Below are 16,372 nucleotides of genomic sequence, written 5' to 3'. Positions count from 1 at the left end.
TTACGTTAGTTGCAGGTACACAGAGGTGACTGGGCATCGCAGGGCCAGGAGCAGGACGGTCCCAGAAGCCCCTGCGCCTGCTGCCCCAGCCCTGCCCTGCCCTGCCTGGCAACGTGCTCAGGAGGAGCTGACTCACAGGCCACGAGGCCGAAGAAAGCCAGCCCCTCCCGCCATCTAGAGTCATGGTGCTGGCCAGCCATACCTGGTGCCGTCGGGCAGCTTGCGATCGAAGGAGGTGCTGCGCGGGATGGCGGCCGGGGCCTGCTGCCGCAGCTGCTGGCCCTGCAGCCGGTCGGGTGCGCCGGGCGCAGGTGAGGCTCTGGGCAGCGGCTGCAGGGCTGGGGTGGGCACCCGGTGCCACGTGGTGTTCCTCCGAAAGGGGGTTTTGTACTCGCAGGGGGTGCCCTCGCTGTCCAGTTTGTACTCCACCATGGGGATCCGGCAGAGCTCGGAACAGCCTCTGTGGGGGCAAGAAGAGGCGGTGAGACCAGAGGCTCAGTGCCGTCGGCTTGGCTCCGTGTGGCTGCATGTGCTTGTCAGGGCCCATGGGCCATGAGGCGGCCACTCCGTCCGTCCAGGGAGCAGCGCTCCCCCTGTGGTGGAGAGCACGCCCCGACTATTCGGGTCCTCCGCTGCCTCTGACCGCTGCGTCTGGGGATTAACGGCGCTCTGTGCCCCCAGCCTGGCTGCTCCGCTTCACCATGCTGAAGACGAGCTGCATGGTGGCTCGAACAGTGAAATAAGGGGGCACGGAGCTCCTGCCCTGGGCCCCCACTGAGAAACTCAAACAGTTAACACCTGGCACCACAGAGGTCCCCAGGACCCTCAGGCTGTCAAGTGAGGTAAGCACACTCTGCAGATCACAGCTCCGTCGTGGGGAGCCACGGGAGCAATCGGCCCGGCAGCCCAGGGACACGGAACGCCCTGCGCAGAGTGACCAGGCAGAGCCTGGCTGCACTCCCATCACCTCGTTCCCGCCCAAGGACCCAGGAGGTAACTTGCTCCAACCTCCCTGAGTCCCTTCTAGGGAGGGTGGAAATGCCGGCCACCTTGCTTGTGGTGGCCGTGCCACACACGACACAACTCAGCTGCGTGCACTGCACCTGAGCAGCCTACTGGACACCGTCGACACTTGGTGCAGGTGTGAGAAAGAGCTCCCTGCAGCGGATGGAGGCCCCCTCCCACCCTGCAGCCACACTGCTCACGGACGCCTCTGGTTACAGGTGGCCTCCTGGGAGGCCAGGCCACACAGCGACCCGAGAGCCGGGCCACAGCCGACGCCCTGCATGGACGGGGCTGGCAGACTGTGGCCACTCAGTTTCTCTGCCTGTCGCCCCTGCCTTTTTACAAGTAAACCCCGAGATTCCTCTTTTAGAAACGTCGAGTCTCAAGCTCCCTCTAGAGCTGCGTGGCCCACAGGGCAGCCCCCGTGAGGCGAGGCGGCAGGGCCCTGAAACGGGGCGGAGCGATGGAGAAGCGCAGCGACCGGATCACAGGTCACCTCTAGACTGGACACCGACCCGGGCCCTTCCTGTGTCAGTACCGCTGAGATGGCCTGCGTGCACGGACCTACTGTCGCAGCTGAAAGTTTCATGAGACCTAAACACAGGAAGTATTTGGGATGAAAACTGTAGGTGTAAAACACACCCTGGATTTGAAAGACCTAGTGAAAAAAGTAACAGGAGCTAATAATCTCACTAATAATTTTTAATATTTATTGGCTGTTGAAATAATATTTGGGACATTAAGTTAAACAAAGTATAGGATTAAAAATAATTTCCCCCGTGTTAAATAAAACATTTTTAACGTGGCTGCTGGAAAAGCCAGCGGGCTGGCCCACCCACAGTCCCCGCACACCCTGTCTCCCCCCGACTGTCGGGCCCCTGTGTTCCCCCACCTGGCAACCACATCTCTCGATCTGGCCCAAGACGCAGCGCAAACCCCACTTCTTCCCAAGGTTAGCGGACTCTGCTGAGCAGCACGAAGGCCAGTGGTAAGCCATGTGTGGTCAGCACAGTGTCCTGCGGGGGGACACAGGCTGAGGGTGGGGTCGGGGAGCTGGATCTCAGTGATTTCTCATCGTGCCTTCGGGATGCCAACCAGCACGTGTGCGCCGCAGCTGTTCCCTGGCTTGCGGTGACCCAGTCTATCTACGGCCCGGTGGGATGCAGGTTTGTGCTGCGGCACTGGCTGTGGCCCTGGCTGAGGGGCAGTGATTGCTATTGGGCCTCTCGTGTGGACACGGTCTCTCTCCAGGTGGTCTGCACACTTCCTGGACAGACATGGATTTATCTTTAACCCATCGGTATACATGGAATCACGCACAGTGAATGTGGGCAATGCAAAGCTTTAATACTTTAGCCCTGGCCAGTGTGGCTCAGTTGGTTGGGGCATCATCCTGTAGACTGAAGGGGTCATGGGTTCGAATCCCGGTCAGAGCACATACCCAGGTTGCAGGTTCGATCCCCAGATGGGATGCATATGGGAAGGCAACCAATTGATGTCTGTCTCTCACATTGATGCCATTCCCCCACCCTCTCTAAAACCAATGAAAAAATGTCCTCGGGTAAGTATAAAAAATAAACTTTAACAGTTGAAAATTGTCTCATGCATAATCTGAACAGGTATTTCCAACTGCAGTTGTAGCATTAGGAACCAGAGTCACATGTCACATTTTCCACTGAGTCTGAACAAAGTGAGGAACAGAATCAGGGAAAGCTATCACAATCACGGGGAAACTCGGGTGTCCCTCCTGCCAAAGTCACCATCGTTGGTCTCCAAGATGGTGCTGCAGCCCCCACAGGCCACCCCCCCACGTGCTCTGCCACGTGCTGCAGCAGCCGGCCGGGACGGCAGCACCCCCAGCCTGGAAGCAGGGTTCCCGTCAGGCTCCCTCGGGTCTCCCACTGGTGACACGGCACAGTCGGGGCTGTTCACTGGACCAGCGTCAGCTGGTGATGCTGACTGGTCCGGTCTGGCAGGGACGCGGGGTAACTGGGGAGGCTCTGAATACAAGGGTCAGGGCACGTCACCCCAATTCCCCACGCTCCAGAGGCAGCACCAGAGCCGCTCCAGTAGCTGAGACGCCCCTGGGAGCACGGTACCGCCCTCTAAACAGCAAACTTCCAGTCAAGTTGGTAAAGCTTTTCAGTGTTGTCTCAGCGTCACAGCAAAAGAGCAAAGGGGAACGATAAACAAGAACAAACTCGGCCATTAAGATCTGGAGGCCCCGGAAACTCTAAAGCCCAGCCTACAGTGATGGAAAGCAAGCGGAAGAATGGTGAGGGGCTGGCAGAGCACAGAGGGAGCCAACCCGAGGGTGTTCGGGGGCAGGGGAAGGCCAGGAGCAGCAAGACCGCTTCCGGGACACATGTGGGGGAGGAGGCACCAGGCCCAGCAGGAGGAGAAGGTGGAAGATGAGGCTCAAGGGCGGAGTCATTCGGAAGAAAGCGAAGAAAGGAGTCTGCCCCTGGGGTCCATGGGAGCTGGCCCTGCCCAGCAGTGCCCCCCCATCTGGGGGCAGGAGCAGCAGTCCGGGGAGCCCCACCAGGAGGCACAGAAGGGGCGCTCAACTGAAAGCAGCGGTTAATAAATTCTCCCTTGTGAATGGGACCCAGGCCTCGCTTCTCCAAACCCAGCTTCGGCGTCCTTGGGATCCTCAGCGTCCTCAGCACCCCACAAAGACAGAGGAGGATCTTTCTCTAGAAAAAGCACAGGCAGCTGCAGGCTCACTCTATGGCGAGGTGCACAACCAACAGTGTCCTCAGAGAATAAGAAATGTTTAAAACTTAACAGTAAACACACTCACCAGTAAGACTTGGAAGGTATACTGAGTGACTCTCCCAAAATGTTACAGGAGAGCAAACGTAAGACAATTAAAGTTCAATCCCATCTAACAGAGGTACCAGAATGATGAGAGAACGAAAAAGGTGGGGGTGGGGAAACTGTTAAGCAACAATGCAAGACAATTTCCAGAACTCAATGATATGTAACACCAGAATAAAAGGGTCAGAGTGCCCAGCAAAATGAATGCGAAAGGATCTGTGTCAAGATACCTCACTGTGGAATTCAGATCCCTGGTTAAACCGGGGCTCCTGGGCTCCTGGGCCGGCGGGTGGAGAGCTGGGGCGGGGGCAGGCCCCACATGGAGGCTGGTACACAGAACAGCTCAGGTCTTCTCTACAGCAGGGGAAGGGCTAGTTCTCACCTCTGAGATCAACGCTACTGGGAGTTGGGATGGAGAGACGGGCAGAAATACAATATGATGTCCTGCTTTTAGGCTTAGGAAGCCGAAGGGATGCCGGTGCTACCCCTGGAGACTAGACGAAGGGTGGGCCGGACAAACCGTGCTAGAGAGATACTACGACGTCTGTTCACGGAGAATGCCGCAGTGACGATCTATTTACTAGTCCACTTTTCTTCTTATCTTTCAACGCCTCTTCCCCCAAAGCAAAATTCATCTCTCTTGCCCACGCAAGTTTAAATGACTCTGGATTTACTGCATGTGTCAGTGAAATTACTGGCCACATGTAGTAAGTCCAGACTTACACCGAATTGTATTTGTGTGTATGTGTTGTAAAATGCCAAAGCTCTACAACTTTTACTCATGGACTTTCACTGTTTCCAAGGGTTTCCCTATTGAAGTAGACACCACATCGCCTGGTACTGCAGACTCGTCCACGTGACCAACGACCTAATCAGGAATCCTAACGGCGGGCTGTCACAGTAAACAGAACATCAAGAAGAGCTACTACGTCTTCCGTCCTGACGTCCTGCACAAGTCGCTGGGCATTCAAGGTGACCCCAGGGCTGCGGCGTCTCAAAGGCTGCACCAGCCTGAACAGTGCAGGTCAGGGAATTTTTGGTGGAATCCTCCAAGGTTCAAGGTCCCGGATTCACATTTTGAATGAAAGGAATGAGATTCTTGCAGCTTGTGAATCAATGGTCAACCTGCATTCCCAGGGCCTGCCTGGGTTTCAAGGTCATGAGCTTTGGCTTAAAAGGAAGAACAAAGAAAGAGAGGGCAGGGCTGAGCCGTACAGCACACACTTAATCTGTGCTCGTCAGTTGTGGTCTTGAGTACGTTGTTGTAACTCGGCTTGAGTCTTGGAAGAGGAGCGCTCCTCCATCAGGGCGTAACTGTGCACAGTGGTTCAGGGAGCGGTACATGGGCACGTGCAATGCACTCGGATGACGGGGGCCAGGGTGAGATCGCTCTGTGTCTGGTTTCTTGCACGAAGTCGTGTGTAAATGACTTTTTAATTCCAAGAACTGGCATTCTTCGGCCCTAATAAAAATCAGCTATTCTCAAAAAAAGGGTGTTTCATTATATTATGAAACCAAAATTAATGTTGTTATAATGTGACACTTTTATAGTAACTACGCTCATAAACTGAAGATTTCCTTTTTCATTTCTGTGACTAAGATGCCATAGAAATACTACTCATTGTAACATACCAGGTCCGGGCAACCTTAGTTCTGCTCCATATGAATGAGACATTCCTTGCAAAATGCAAATAGTAGGGAAACGGCAAAGGTGTGAAACTGGAATGACACATCCGCCTGCACAGGCCCCTGTGCCACAGGGCGCACCATTCATGCACCGCACCTGCCCTTGCACACGCCTCTCTCCTCCTGGGCGGCCCCAGCACAGGATACAGGGTGGCACCATCCCAGCTCACCCGGAAACTCTTCCTCACCAACAGGTCAAGGCCAACGGAAACCCAAACTGACCAAATAAATGCAAAGAGACACAGCACAAGAGACACATCGGAAAAAGTGTCTCATGTGTCAAGGAAATATTTTTGAAGACCAGAGTCTTTAGCCTTCCTGCATTGCAGGATTCAGGTCTCAACGATAAACGCCCTCGGCTTCCTTTCGACTCGCCAAGCGAGGCAACGGGTGGAGCTGCATTTCTAGCTCCGGGCGCAGTTTTCGCCGTCTGCCTGCCAGAAGGAGACACGTGAGACATCAGATAAGGCTGCAGGATCACTTACACGGAGCCTACCCGGCCCCTCTCCGCTCAGTAACAAAAGAACGTGTCATCTACTTATGCTTCTAATTAGCATGAATGCTACGCAGAGATCAATAAAAGCTCAGCTGCAGAGTTAAAAATAAATACAATTTTTAATGCAGTTCGTCTCGCCAGAAACTTTTCTGAGTCTAATCTCTCTCAGGTGTGTAACCTGGAAGGCAAAACATCTTGTCGACCAAGGAGGTCAGAGACAACGTGCTGATTAAAATGCAACATGACGAAACTGTACGGATGACAAGTAGCTCCATTAGCCGGAGCCCTCAGAAGCTCTCCCGTTTGCCTGCTGTACTCTGAAGCGCCACACTGCGTGTCCTCCTGCACCGGGCTCTGGGGGCGTCCCGGGATGGCTTGCTCCTGTGAAGGGACACTCTCCACACACAGCGGCGCCCTCCTGCTGCCTCAGGCGGGGTTTCCCTGCAGCTGGTTCTTGGCCCACCACCGCCGGTGCTTCTGGGCAAGGCCAGCACGGCGGTGGTGTCCACTGTGGCTCCCAGCTGACAGCCACCCACACTCCCTGTCAACCAATCACTGTACCCGTGCACCCTTAACTGCAGAGACGCCCAGTAAGAGACGCCAGCAAGATGGCAGCTACCCATTGAGGCCCACTCCCTCCCAAAGGCATCTCTGGTTTCCTGGAAAAACCTTCCATTTACTACCACCGATACTGAGGGGTGCTTGAAAGGAGAGGCTGCGGGGTCTCCCCTCCACAGCCTGACCACCTGGCAGCAGTGGGGGAGCCCCGCCATGCTGCACAGTTTTCTCTATTCCATCAACTGCCTATTCTCCACGAAAGCGAGAGTTCGGGCTCTGAGCTCAAACCCAGACCTGCCGACACACAGAAATGGGACAGTCTCGCTGGACCCACGTTTCTCCTCCTGCAGGTGAAGCAGGGACCGCACAGCGAGCGTCAAGGTTAAATAATATGAAACGTGAGCTTCGTGAAGCGACAGCTTCCCAAGAAAGAGCTTAGGTTCAAGTAGGAATTACTGTCCGCTTCTGTAAGATAGAGGAACACCAGTACTAAACGGCAAAGGCACGTGGACTTTCACAGCAGCTCTCACCAACTTGCTGGGTCCGCAGCCAGCAGCACCGCCGTGCATCAGGGGACCTCACGTGCTCACGGAAGGACGGAGCTGTGAGTCTGACTGTGTGTAACAATCAGAACCACAGACAACTGTACACTGGAACGTTCCCTCCACGTACATCCACCTACGCAACACGTCGTCACGCTGTCCCCTCCTTTCCGTCTCCCACGAAGGTGGGACATACAACTTCAACTTCCTGCTGCTCCAAGGGGCTGAGTCCCAGGGGTAGCAACTAGTGACGATTCTTTTGAAGAGTAGCAAAACAAAACCCCAAACCTAGCGAACTGAGGAAGTTAACAACAAGGCATATTCTAAAAAAAAAAAGAAAAGGCCACTTGAACAAATCGGCGGGCGCTGGACTGGGTAAGCCGCGACCGCACACCACATGTAATCACGTAATTACAACCTGCACGTGCTGCGCTCCAAAACGGCCTGCTGGTTTTACTTAACTTGGCTGCCTCGTACAGAATCTTTACCTAAACCCCGTAATCCGAGCAAGAGCCTTACCACCTACCCTAGCGCTCTCCTTTCCGCCATTCTGCCACTCACCTGGTAGGGCACTGGCCCGTGCTCCACGCGCGCCGTGCCACTGCCGTTTCCCAGAAACGTCCGAGGAGTCCCAAGGACGTGCCCAATTTTCAGGGGAGGCTCAGAGAGGTTGGAGAGGTGAGACAGCTAATCAGAGCCAGGCTCACACTGGAACTTGGAACCTCTGATTCCTGGCTCAGTTCTCTTTCCAAAACCCCTTGGCCACCTCCTCTGAAAACCATCAAAGAACAGTTAGTGCGGCCCACAACACCGTATTTTCCACTAGAAACTAAAAAAAAAAAAAAAGCTTTGGAAACAAAGGCAGATAGATCCCCTGAAAAGTACTATCTGCTTCTTTTATATTAGGCACTTTGCAAAAGAACCCTTTATAGCCCTAGGGATTAAAGCAATCACTGATATTTTAATCATTTTAGCGTCTGTTATGCTAATAGCCTGCTAAGAGCTAAAGACTCTTTCCAAATCATCCAACAAGGTGACAGGGGTAATTGAAGCTCATTCACTTGAATCGCAAACTCTTTTTGTTGCACAGAAAATCAAAAGCTTGCAACAGCGAGATAACCAGACAGTGTGGCTTATGGGGAGGGTTAGGGCAGTGCCGTGCACGAAACAGGTACTAATTGAAATACTCTTCTGCAAATTTACAGAGATAGAAAGACAGCTAGACTACAGATAGATAGCGACATCAGACTGTAAGCCCACCGGACGAAGGACTTGGACTGAAAAGGTGTGTGTCATGTGCCATAGGCAGGGAGGCTACCTGAACTGGATTATTTATCAGCTTCCAATCCTTTCCTTCCTCCCTCACCAAGCGCAGGGGCCGACTGTGCCTCCCCACTGTGTCCACCCAGGGGCCGTACCCAGAACAGCACTCAACTAAATAGCTCAGGAAGTTCTTCCCAAAGCCAACCGCTTCCTTTGGTTTCTTAGAAAGCTGGGGACCAGAAATAGCATCTGAAATTGTAGCACACACTTCAAGTTAAACACGGAAGACTCAATAGCGAAGTGATGCCTGGTTTCTGACGAGAACGTTCCCATCAGGAGACTATCGCTGCCTGTCCATGCACGCGGCGTGTAACTTGTCAAGCACGACACAGGTCTCTTTCCCGAAGTGACAGAAAGCTCGTGCTTCCCCGTCACCCTTGCGTTCCTGTCACAGTGGCAGCGACATGACCACGTTCCAAACTGCACGGGCTCTAAAACAGAGTAGTAACTGGAGTGGCTGCTGTGCTTTGAGAAAACTATTTTTAAACAGCAGAACTGTAAACGGAAAAGACCGCACTTTGGAATGCCCGGCAGACACAGGAGCCCCTGAGAGCACAGAGGAGGCCCGTCCTGCCCAGGTGACGGCCCCCCTGCCAGCCAGCGCGCTTTCTGGCCCACGCTGGGCGTGACGGAAGGAGTCAGTGAGTGAACGAGTGACTGGGAGCTACCCCACCTGACCTTTGTTCTCTAACCCAACGTTCTTCCTCCGGGGGTGAAAGAATCATCTGCACGTTATTCTGCGTGCGGGAGCTCAGGACAGTGAGTGTGGCTCAGTTACTTCGAGAACCTAAGTTCTGTATTTTGCTCAGGGCCCATAAGACAGTACCAGACAAAACTATTTTTTCATCCTTACGAATAAATTGTAATTCTCATCTAAAACCTCACTTCAGCCCAGATTTCCACACCCCCATCTACACACACACACACACACACACACACACTCTGCTAATCTAACAAGAGTGACTTCTCCTTCCTCTTCCGAGTCCCACGTCCTCCTGTTTAGAGGTGAATGGTCAGGCGACAGGCAGCGAAAGGCAGTCAAGAAGGTAAAGCTTCGATGTTACAGAATGTTGAGAGAACCACAATTTGCATTCGTGGCAACATGAGATAATTTCCACCGTTCTGCGTTACACAGAAAAATATGTCATGTCAACAGAGTATGAAAAACCACACAAAACAGATGCACCCAGCAAGGAATTTCATTTCCATTTTTATTGGGCATATTTACTAAATCGCTCACAGTGCGTAACAACTCACACATAATTCTGATGAGTGGTTACTTCCTTTTATCAGCCTTTTAAGTTGCTCTGCTTTCTTTAAGATGACACTGATAGAATGTCAGTTACCTTTGAAGGCTGGGGGCTGGGCCACACCAGCCCTCCCAAAGCCAAGGTTAATTAAGGGGCTACGGCAACTGCTCTTCATCTTGGCCCGACACTGTCTGCTGGGGAAATGCCCTCCTCCCTTTAAACCTCGCTTCCATGCGAAGAGCGCTATTCCCAAACCGCTTCCTGCCACTCATCCCCAGTCCACGTGAATTCACTCCAGATCCGATCTCAGCACGAAATCACTTAATAAGCATCCCCAAAGGGGCCCCTCCTGGCTTGGGGTTCTGGGGAACTCCACAAGGAAATCGAAAAATGATTCTGCCTTCCTTTCAAGCTGAGGGACAGCTTGAGTGATCATCAACCTGACGCTTGAGAACCAGACTTCAAAATGCAGGGTAGCATTTGATTCAATGCAAATACTTCCCCAACTAAAGACTCCATTGAAAGCAGCAGCTTCTGAGTCAGAAACGAACACCTGACCCGCAGACAACCAGGGGGGCGTCTATGAAATGACAGGCCCCGCCCACTGCCCAGGGGAGCAGATGGGCTCCAAGGCCAATCAGCTCTCCCTGATCTCCTGTTGGACAGACATCAAGCTGATAAACGGCAGGGATGAATTGCAGGGACGCATTGCATTATTCACAATGTTTATGAAGAAGGAAATATCCTGCAGTTCATGAACTGGGCCACTCTGGTAGGCCTCCTGGCTCTTACATTAAAGACAACTTTTTAAAAATCACACACACACACACACACACACACGTCCACATAAACGAATGTTTTCTTCTCGCTCCTCCCTGCAAGCACCAAGAGCCGATCTGTGAAGGGAGATGGGCTGGTTTTCCACACTACAAGTCAAAGGTGCGGTTTTAGCTTGGGGCTTATGTTTGTGTAGTTTGCTACAGGACCGACAGTGCTAAACAATGTTTTGTTGAAGAGATTTGTATTTAACTTAGAAGCCAGTCAAATGCACCCACTTCGCCTTTAAGGCCCCTCCCCCCAAGCTTCTGACAAAATGTGACATGCAGAAGGCTGTCTGAGCCGGCCGCCGGGGTGAAGTTTACAGTGGCACTGTGGCACTGCGCGCCTGCAGGGTGGCCTGGGGCAGAGGTCTACGGGCTGGGCAACTGCTGGTTGGACGCTGCCCGAGGACTTCACGAGGGGGTGTGGAGGGGGCGCCCAGGAGAGCCCAAGCGGCACGGATCCCCGACTAACAGAAATGTGGATTTAAAAATTCACGAATTCCAATTTCTACAACTTTGGAAGACTAGATTGAAAGAATTTTAAATCATACGTGCTAGGCTTGAAACCTTCAAGACTTGCGGAAATGTGCATGGATGGGCGTGCCAACTGGGGAGGATTGCTACCAGGCAAAAGGCTCATTCTAGTCCTGGCTAAAGTTAATGCACAGAACACACTTACTGCAGTGTAACCAAGAGAAAAATCTGTATCTTTGGGGAATAACATCATGAGACTCCCGGGAAACAAATGCAAAATCGCTAAATATCTAGAATTGCTTTAGTAAGAGAATTTGCATTTGACACAAAGAAAGAATTATGCACAGACCAAGACAGTTAAACATGTCCTCGGGTAAGAAAAATAACAGCCCAAACTTTTACATGGTAGTTTTTGTTTATTTGTTCTAGCTAAAAATATTCAGTACTTCTTAGGAAAGTCTACTTTTTAAAATCGCAGGCTTTAAATACCAAACATAATGATAACTCTAACATTTGTATTAACCAGATCTCTTGAAAGCTTTAAAAATGTTTTCTCATAGACCAAAACTAAGAGTCGGAGGAGAATGCTCTAGCCCCAGGGGAGAGCGTGGGGACATTCTGTCTGGGTCTGTGGCAGTCACCAGCTCCCACGGCAGATAAAGGGGCTTCATCTTCACCCTGAGACGCACAAACCTTCAATGCTACCAAGGGAACTGAGGGATCTCACTGGATGATACAACTTCTCGTAACTGGATTAAAACTTATTTTAAAAGGCTTTCATGTACCGTATTTTAGCTTCAAAGGTCTAAAGGATTTGCCTTGTATTATCTCCAAGTCTTGTTTTAAATAAAGTAGCATTTGTCTCTGACTTCTCTGTACTCCGGCCACTACATGTGCTTCTCGGGGAGCGAACGGGCTCACCGGGCAGAGTGTGGACAAGAACCCACACGTCTCTCTGACCCTCATGCACGCAGGGTGCCTGTATGTATGTACATGCTAACGTTCGTTATTTCCTATTGCTGATCTGAATTCTGTTTGAACATCAGACCAGGCAGAAGACCTTGAGGGCAGAAGAAAGTTCGTTCCTCCCCCACATGGGCAGTTAAATCTTAAGCAATTAATATAAATGGAAAATTCATCTCCTCGGTCGCTCTAGCCACACTTCCAGGGTGCGACAGTCGCGTGTGGCTGGTGGCCACGGCTGCAGACGGTGCAGAGGAGGGACGTGCCGTGGCGGAGAGTGCGAGGGGACAGCGCTGGTTGTACAGGCTGGGGGCAGGGGGTGCAGAAAGGAAGTCCTCAGCCACCACAGAAAGAAGTTCAGAAAGTAGCCATGGTATCGTGTTATCTTGGAATGACAAGCATTTCTCTTACAGCATGAAAAAATTCAAATGAATACCTTGAAGTGGTTTTTATTTACTTATTTTTATGTTTATTTTTTTAGAGAGAGGGGGAGAGAAACATCGATCAGCTGCCTCCCACAGATGCCCCGGCCAGCGCGTGAACCCACAACCCAGGCAAAAGCCTTGACTGGGAATCAAACCAGTGACCTTATGCTTTGTGCGATGATGCCCAACCCACTGAGCCACATAGGTCAGGGCTACCTTAAAGTGACTTTAACTAAAATGTGGGTGCCGATGATGTGAGAAGGAGTTGTTTAATCTGCATCTTGTTGAGTCTCCTAAGGACAGTAGGAGGCGGGCGACAGTATGATCCCACCTCACAGCTATTACGTGAGGCCGAGAGAGCACGTGAACGAACCAAGACCACACAGGGGCGGCCCGCGTTCTGAGCACGCTCTCTCCCCGCAGGCAGAGCTCTGCAGGTGCCTGCGGGAACTTCTGGGACGGACAGAGAGTGCGCTCCAGACACCAGCAGGCAGTGCAGCGCATGGGCGGGCTAGAGCCAGGGGGATGGCTTGTGCCCAATTAGTCAGCCTTCTTCCTCCGGTTGGCCTCACGTTTTCTGGATGCTGAGCACGAGCCTCTTGTACTAACAATGGAACAGGTTCTCATTCCATCCTTGTGTCTACCCTCACCCACCCACCTCTGAGCTTTCCAAGTCCAGCCACTTCCTTTCATATGCTGCTCATGACGGCTTATCAGATGTCCCACCCCAGTTCAACTGGAATGCAGTGGTCACCACGGGGAGTGATCTGATGTTCCGGTATTGCTTCAGACATTCAGGTTTTGTTCTCTTAAGTGCCCTGTCAATAATCAATGACTTCATGTTACGGAAGGAATTCTTGCCATGCACAGAGAAGTACTGAATCTGCTACAGGCTGAGCTACGGGGAAGACAGTCCCCGCCTCAGGCACAGTCTCACTGGTCCAGGTGACCCAAGCAGCTGCTCTGCAACTGAGTGTACAACATTGCAGCTTTCGAGTGGTTAACACCTCATTGAACTGCTCAGGAAATGACAATTTCCCACGTATTACACACTAAGAACTTTTCAGAGCTTTTTCTGAGTTGCCCTCATGGGCGCAATCCCAGCAGCTTCAGCGGAAGACGCCCTTGACCGCACTTTCTGAGGACCTGCAGGAGGGAGCAGTTGGGCCCTGCCATGCCTTACCTCCGGGGCGAGCCGTCCTCATGGGGCTGGACGATGACCACCTTCACGGTCACGGACGTCCGCAGCATGTCGATCATCTGCTCGTGGGTCAGCGTGGCCACGGCCACTGTGCAGATCTCCACGAGGCGGCTGCCCTGGCGCAGGCCAGCCTTCCAGGCAAAGCCAAAAGGTTCCACGTCGGCAACGATGCCTTCGAAATTCACGTGGAAGCCGAGCTGGCCCAGTCCGTTCCTCCTCAGGGTCATCTCCACCGTCTCGCAGCCTCTGGTCACTATCTGAGGGGACAGGAGGCTGTTAGGGACGGGCAGCAGCGGACGTCAGAATGCCAGGGAAGCGCAAGTGTTCGCCGTGCCCTGGCTGGGCCCTGGGACCCTCTCCTGGGGACTGACTGCCCTTGCTGGCCTGAGGACAATTCAGCTCCACTGTGGCCAGTCGGCCAGGCTCCCTGGCACCCGCTACCAGGCCAGTGTGCAGGGTGGTGCTCTGGCTTCCGGCCATCTCTTGGGGCCACGGCAACCCTGAGTGGCAGTGGCTCCCAGGCTCTTACTTCCCAGGAGCCCAGGACACAGCAGGGCCCCAGAAAAGGACTTGAAGGAAGGAAGGGGCCTGCACACCCCCCCCCCCCCACCAATGCACTGCAGCAGCAGGAGCCAGTCCAGGCCGCCCTCAGAGTGCTTCCCGAGAGCAGCTTCCGTGCCCGGGGAGAAACCCGAGCTCACTACATACCACTGGCGCATGGCATCACCTATCTATGGGAATAAAGTTGGGGGGTATCACACCGACACCCCTGAAACATGGAGGTAATGTAGCAATTCTCTGTTGAGAAAAGGCTCCATGTCCGGGAAACCTGCTCTGAGTGACCAGATTCCTGAAACACCTTTGACTGTAGGTACATCTGTGGGCCTGGGGCAGGTTCAGGGTCCCACCCTGTGCGTGAGGTTTCCATGGCAACCACCCCGGGGTTGCACATCGCCATCAGCGCCTTACAGACACACCTGCCAGTCTGCGGGAAGGGACCGCTGGTTTCAGTCACTGATGACATTTTGAAAGACTGAAGTTTCCAAAGTTATGACCTAATCGAGAACTGGTGAAAAAGCACCTTTGTAAAACGTACAATCTGACTAGATTTTCCATCGCCCCTTTTTTCAGCTTTGTTTCAACTAACTCCCCTACCGAAGATGACATAAGACATGTGCCCCGCCTCCTTTCCAATATTAACACAATTTTCAGTGGAAATTTGACACCCATCTATGAGACTCTAGGGAAATTCGACACCCACCTATCAGACTCCAGGGCAAGCTTTTCTGGAGTCCCGCCCATTTTGTTCGGTCTCTCTCCTGGTTTCCTACAAGCACCCGCTACCTCCCCACCTTTGTCTGCTGCTATTTCTTGCTTCTCAACATTCACAAAGGCTGAAGGATCCCATTTTCCATTTTGCTGGAGTTCCTCACAGCCATACCAGGACTCAGTCATCACAGGGAAACGGCAACCCCCTATCCATGCACCCAGGGCTGGCTACATGACCTGTGTGGCCTGGGCCACAGTGCAGATCAGTGCAGGGTCCCGGAGTCAAACATTATTCGGACTATCGAGCCAGCAAGAGAGAGGCTGGAACCAAGCCTGGGCCCTTGTGAGAGTGGTCCCGGTGCTGGCACCACTGGGTGGTGCAGGCCATGCACCCAGGGAGCTGGCCTGCCTGTCCCTCTGCGCTAAGTTCTCGCTCCCCTCCTGCCTTTGCCTGAGGAGCAGACCCCTCCCACTGCACTCCTCACCACCGCAGAACGCAGGCTGAGCTCACATCTGTGGCTCCCAACATCGCCACGAGGACCTCGAGGTCCTCTTGCTTTCCGTTTCTGCTGCCGCTGCCCCGCACCAACCTCAGGTGCCGCTCCCACAGGTCCCTGGGGATTTGCTCCCCACCCCTTCCGCTGCAAGTCTTCCCAGACACAGGCCGTACCTCCTCGAATACACTGCAGACATAAGGCACCTGAGTCACATTACTGATACGGCCACGTTCTAGGAAAGTGGTAGGATGGGGACACAGCACAGTGACTGTGTAAGAGCCTACGGGAATGTGCATGCAGTGGCTGACAAAGAGGCGTCTGTGCTGTATTTTCGGGAGCACAGGTTACGGTGGATCTCCTAGAGAGAAGTACTTGCTAGAGTCCTGAAAGCACAGTGAGTCCTGAGACTCCAGGGGATCACTCAGCTCTCCAGGCACACGAAGTAATCACGTGCTCCATCACCCCCAAGGCACAGCGAGGTTGGTGTGCACACGGCTGACACTACCGCTGAACGCACGAAGGCCTTTTCCTGGAAACAGCATCTGCAAATTATGACATTACTTCTCCAGGGCTAGCAGGCACTGGCTTGAGTGTACTGTCTCTTGTGTATGATTTCGAATAACAAAGGGGCGATTCATACTTGCTGGGAAGACAGGGGCAAGAAATGGGTACAATTTCTCCTTCTTCCTGATCTGTAATTGACTGAATCTTTTCTAATTAGTGAAATATACATCCCTCGGGGGACGATTTACACAAGTAATTCTTTTGCCGAGAAATGGTTTGTTCTTATATTACATTTGATTTATTCTTATAACTCTATTGCATATAGTCGGACTAAAATCTGTGCCTTCCTTTGTTAAAATTAGGAGTAGAAATACAACTGTTAAACCCATGGGCATGATATTTAGGGGGTTTGTCCTAAAGCAAAACATTAAAAAAATATTTTGTGACTTATTTTTGTGTGTGATTCTATAAAACCTCCTTAAGAAACGGGGGCTGTAAGATTTGTAACATATTTACCCCCGCAGCTTACATGACAACA

The 16,372-nt window shown here is 52.5% G+C and overlaps 1 protein-coding gene across 3 annotated transcripts in view; it reads right to left on the bottom strand.

Annotated features, from left to right (window-relative positions):
* SIPA1L2 (signal induced proliferation associated 1 like 2) overlaps positions 1-16,372 on the bottom strand; it is a 192,258-nt gene that overhangs the window by 41,022 nt on the left and 134,864 nt on the right. For all 3 annotated transcript variants that reach the window (XM_036016119.1, XM_028531379.2, XM_036016121.1), the window contains 2 exons: positions 13,547-13,821; positions 203-460 (listed from right to left, as the gene is read on the bottom strand). In XM_036016119.1, the coding sequence (XP_035872012.1) occupies positions 203-460; positions 13,547-13,821 (533 nt within the window). The remainder of the gene's footprint in view (positions 1-202; positions 461-13,546; positions 13,822-16,372) is intronic.

Source organism: Phyllostomus discolor, chromosome 15 (genome assembly GCF_004126475.2).
Source record: "Phyllostomus discolor isolate MPI-MPIP mPhyDis1 chromosome 15, mPhyDis1.pri.v3, whole genome shotgun sequence".
In the NCBI taxonomy this organism is placed as follows: Eukaryota; Metazoa; Chordata; class Mammalia; order Chiroptera; family Phyllostomidae; genus Phyllostomus; species Phyllostomus discolor.
This window is presented reverse-complemented; position numbering and strand designations above follow the sequence as displayed.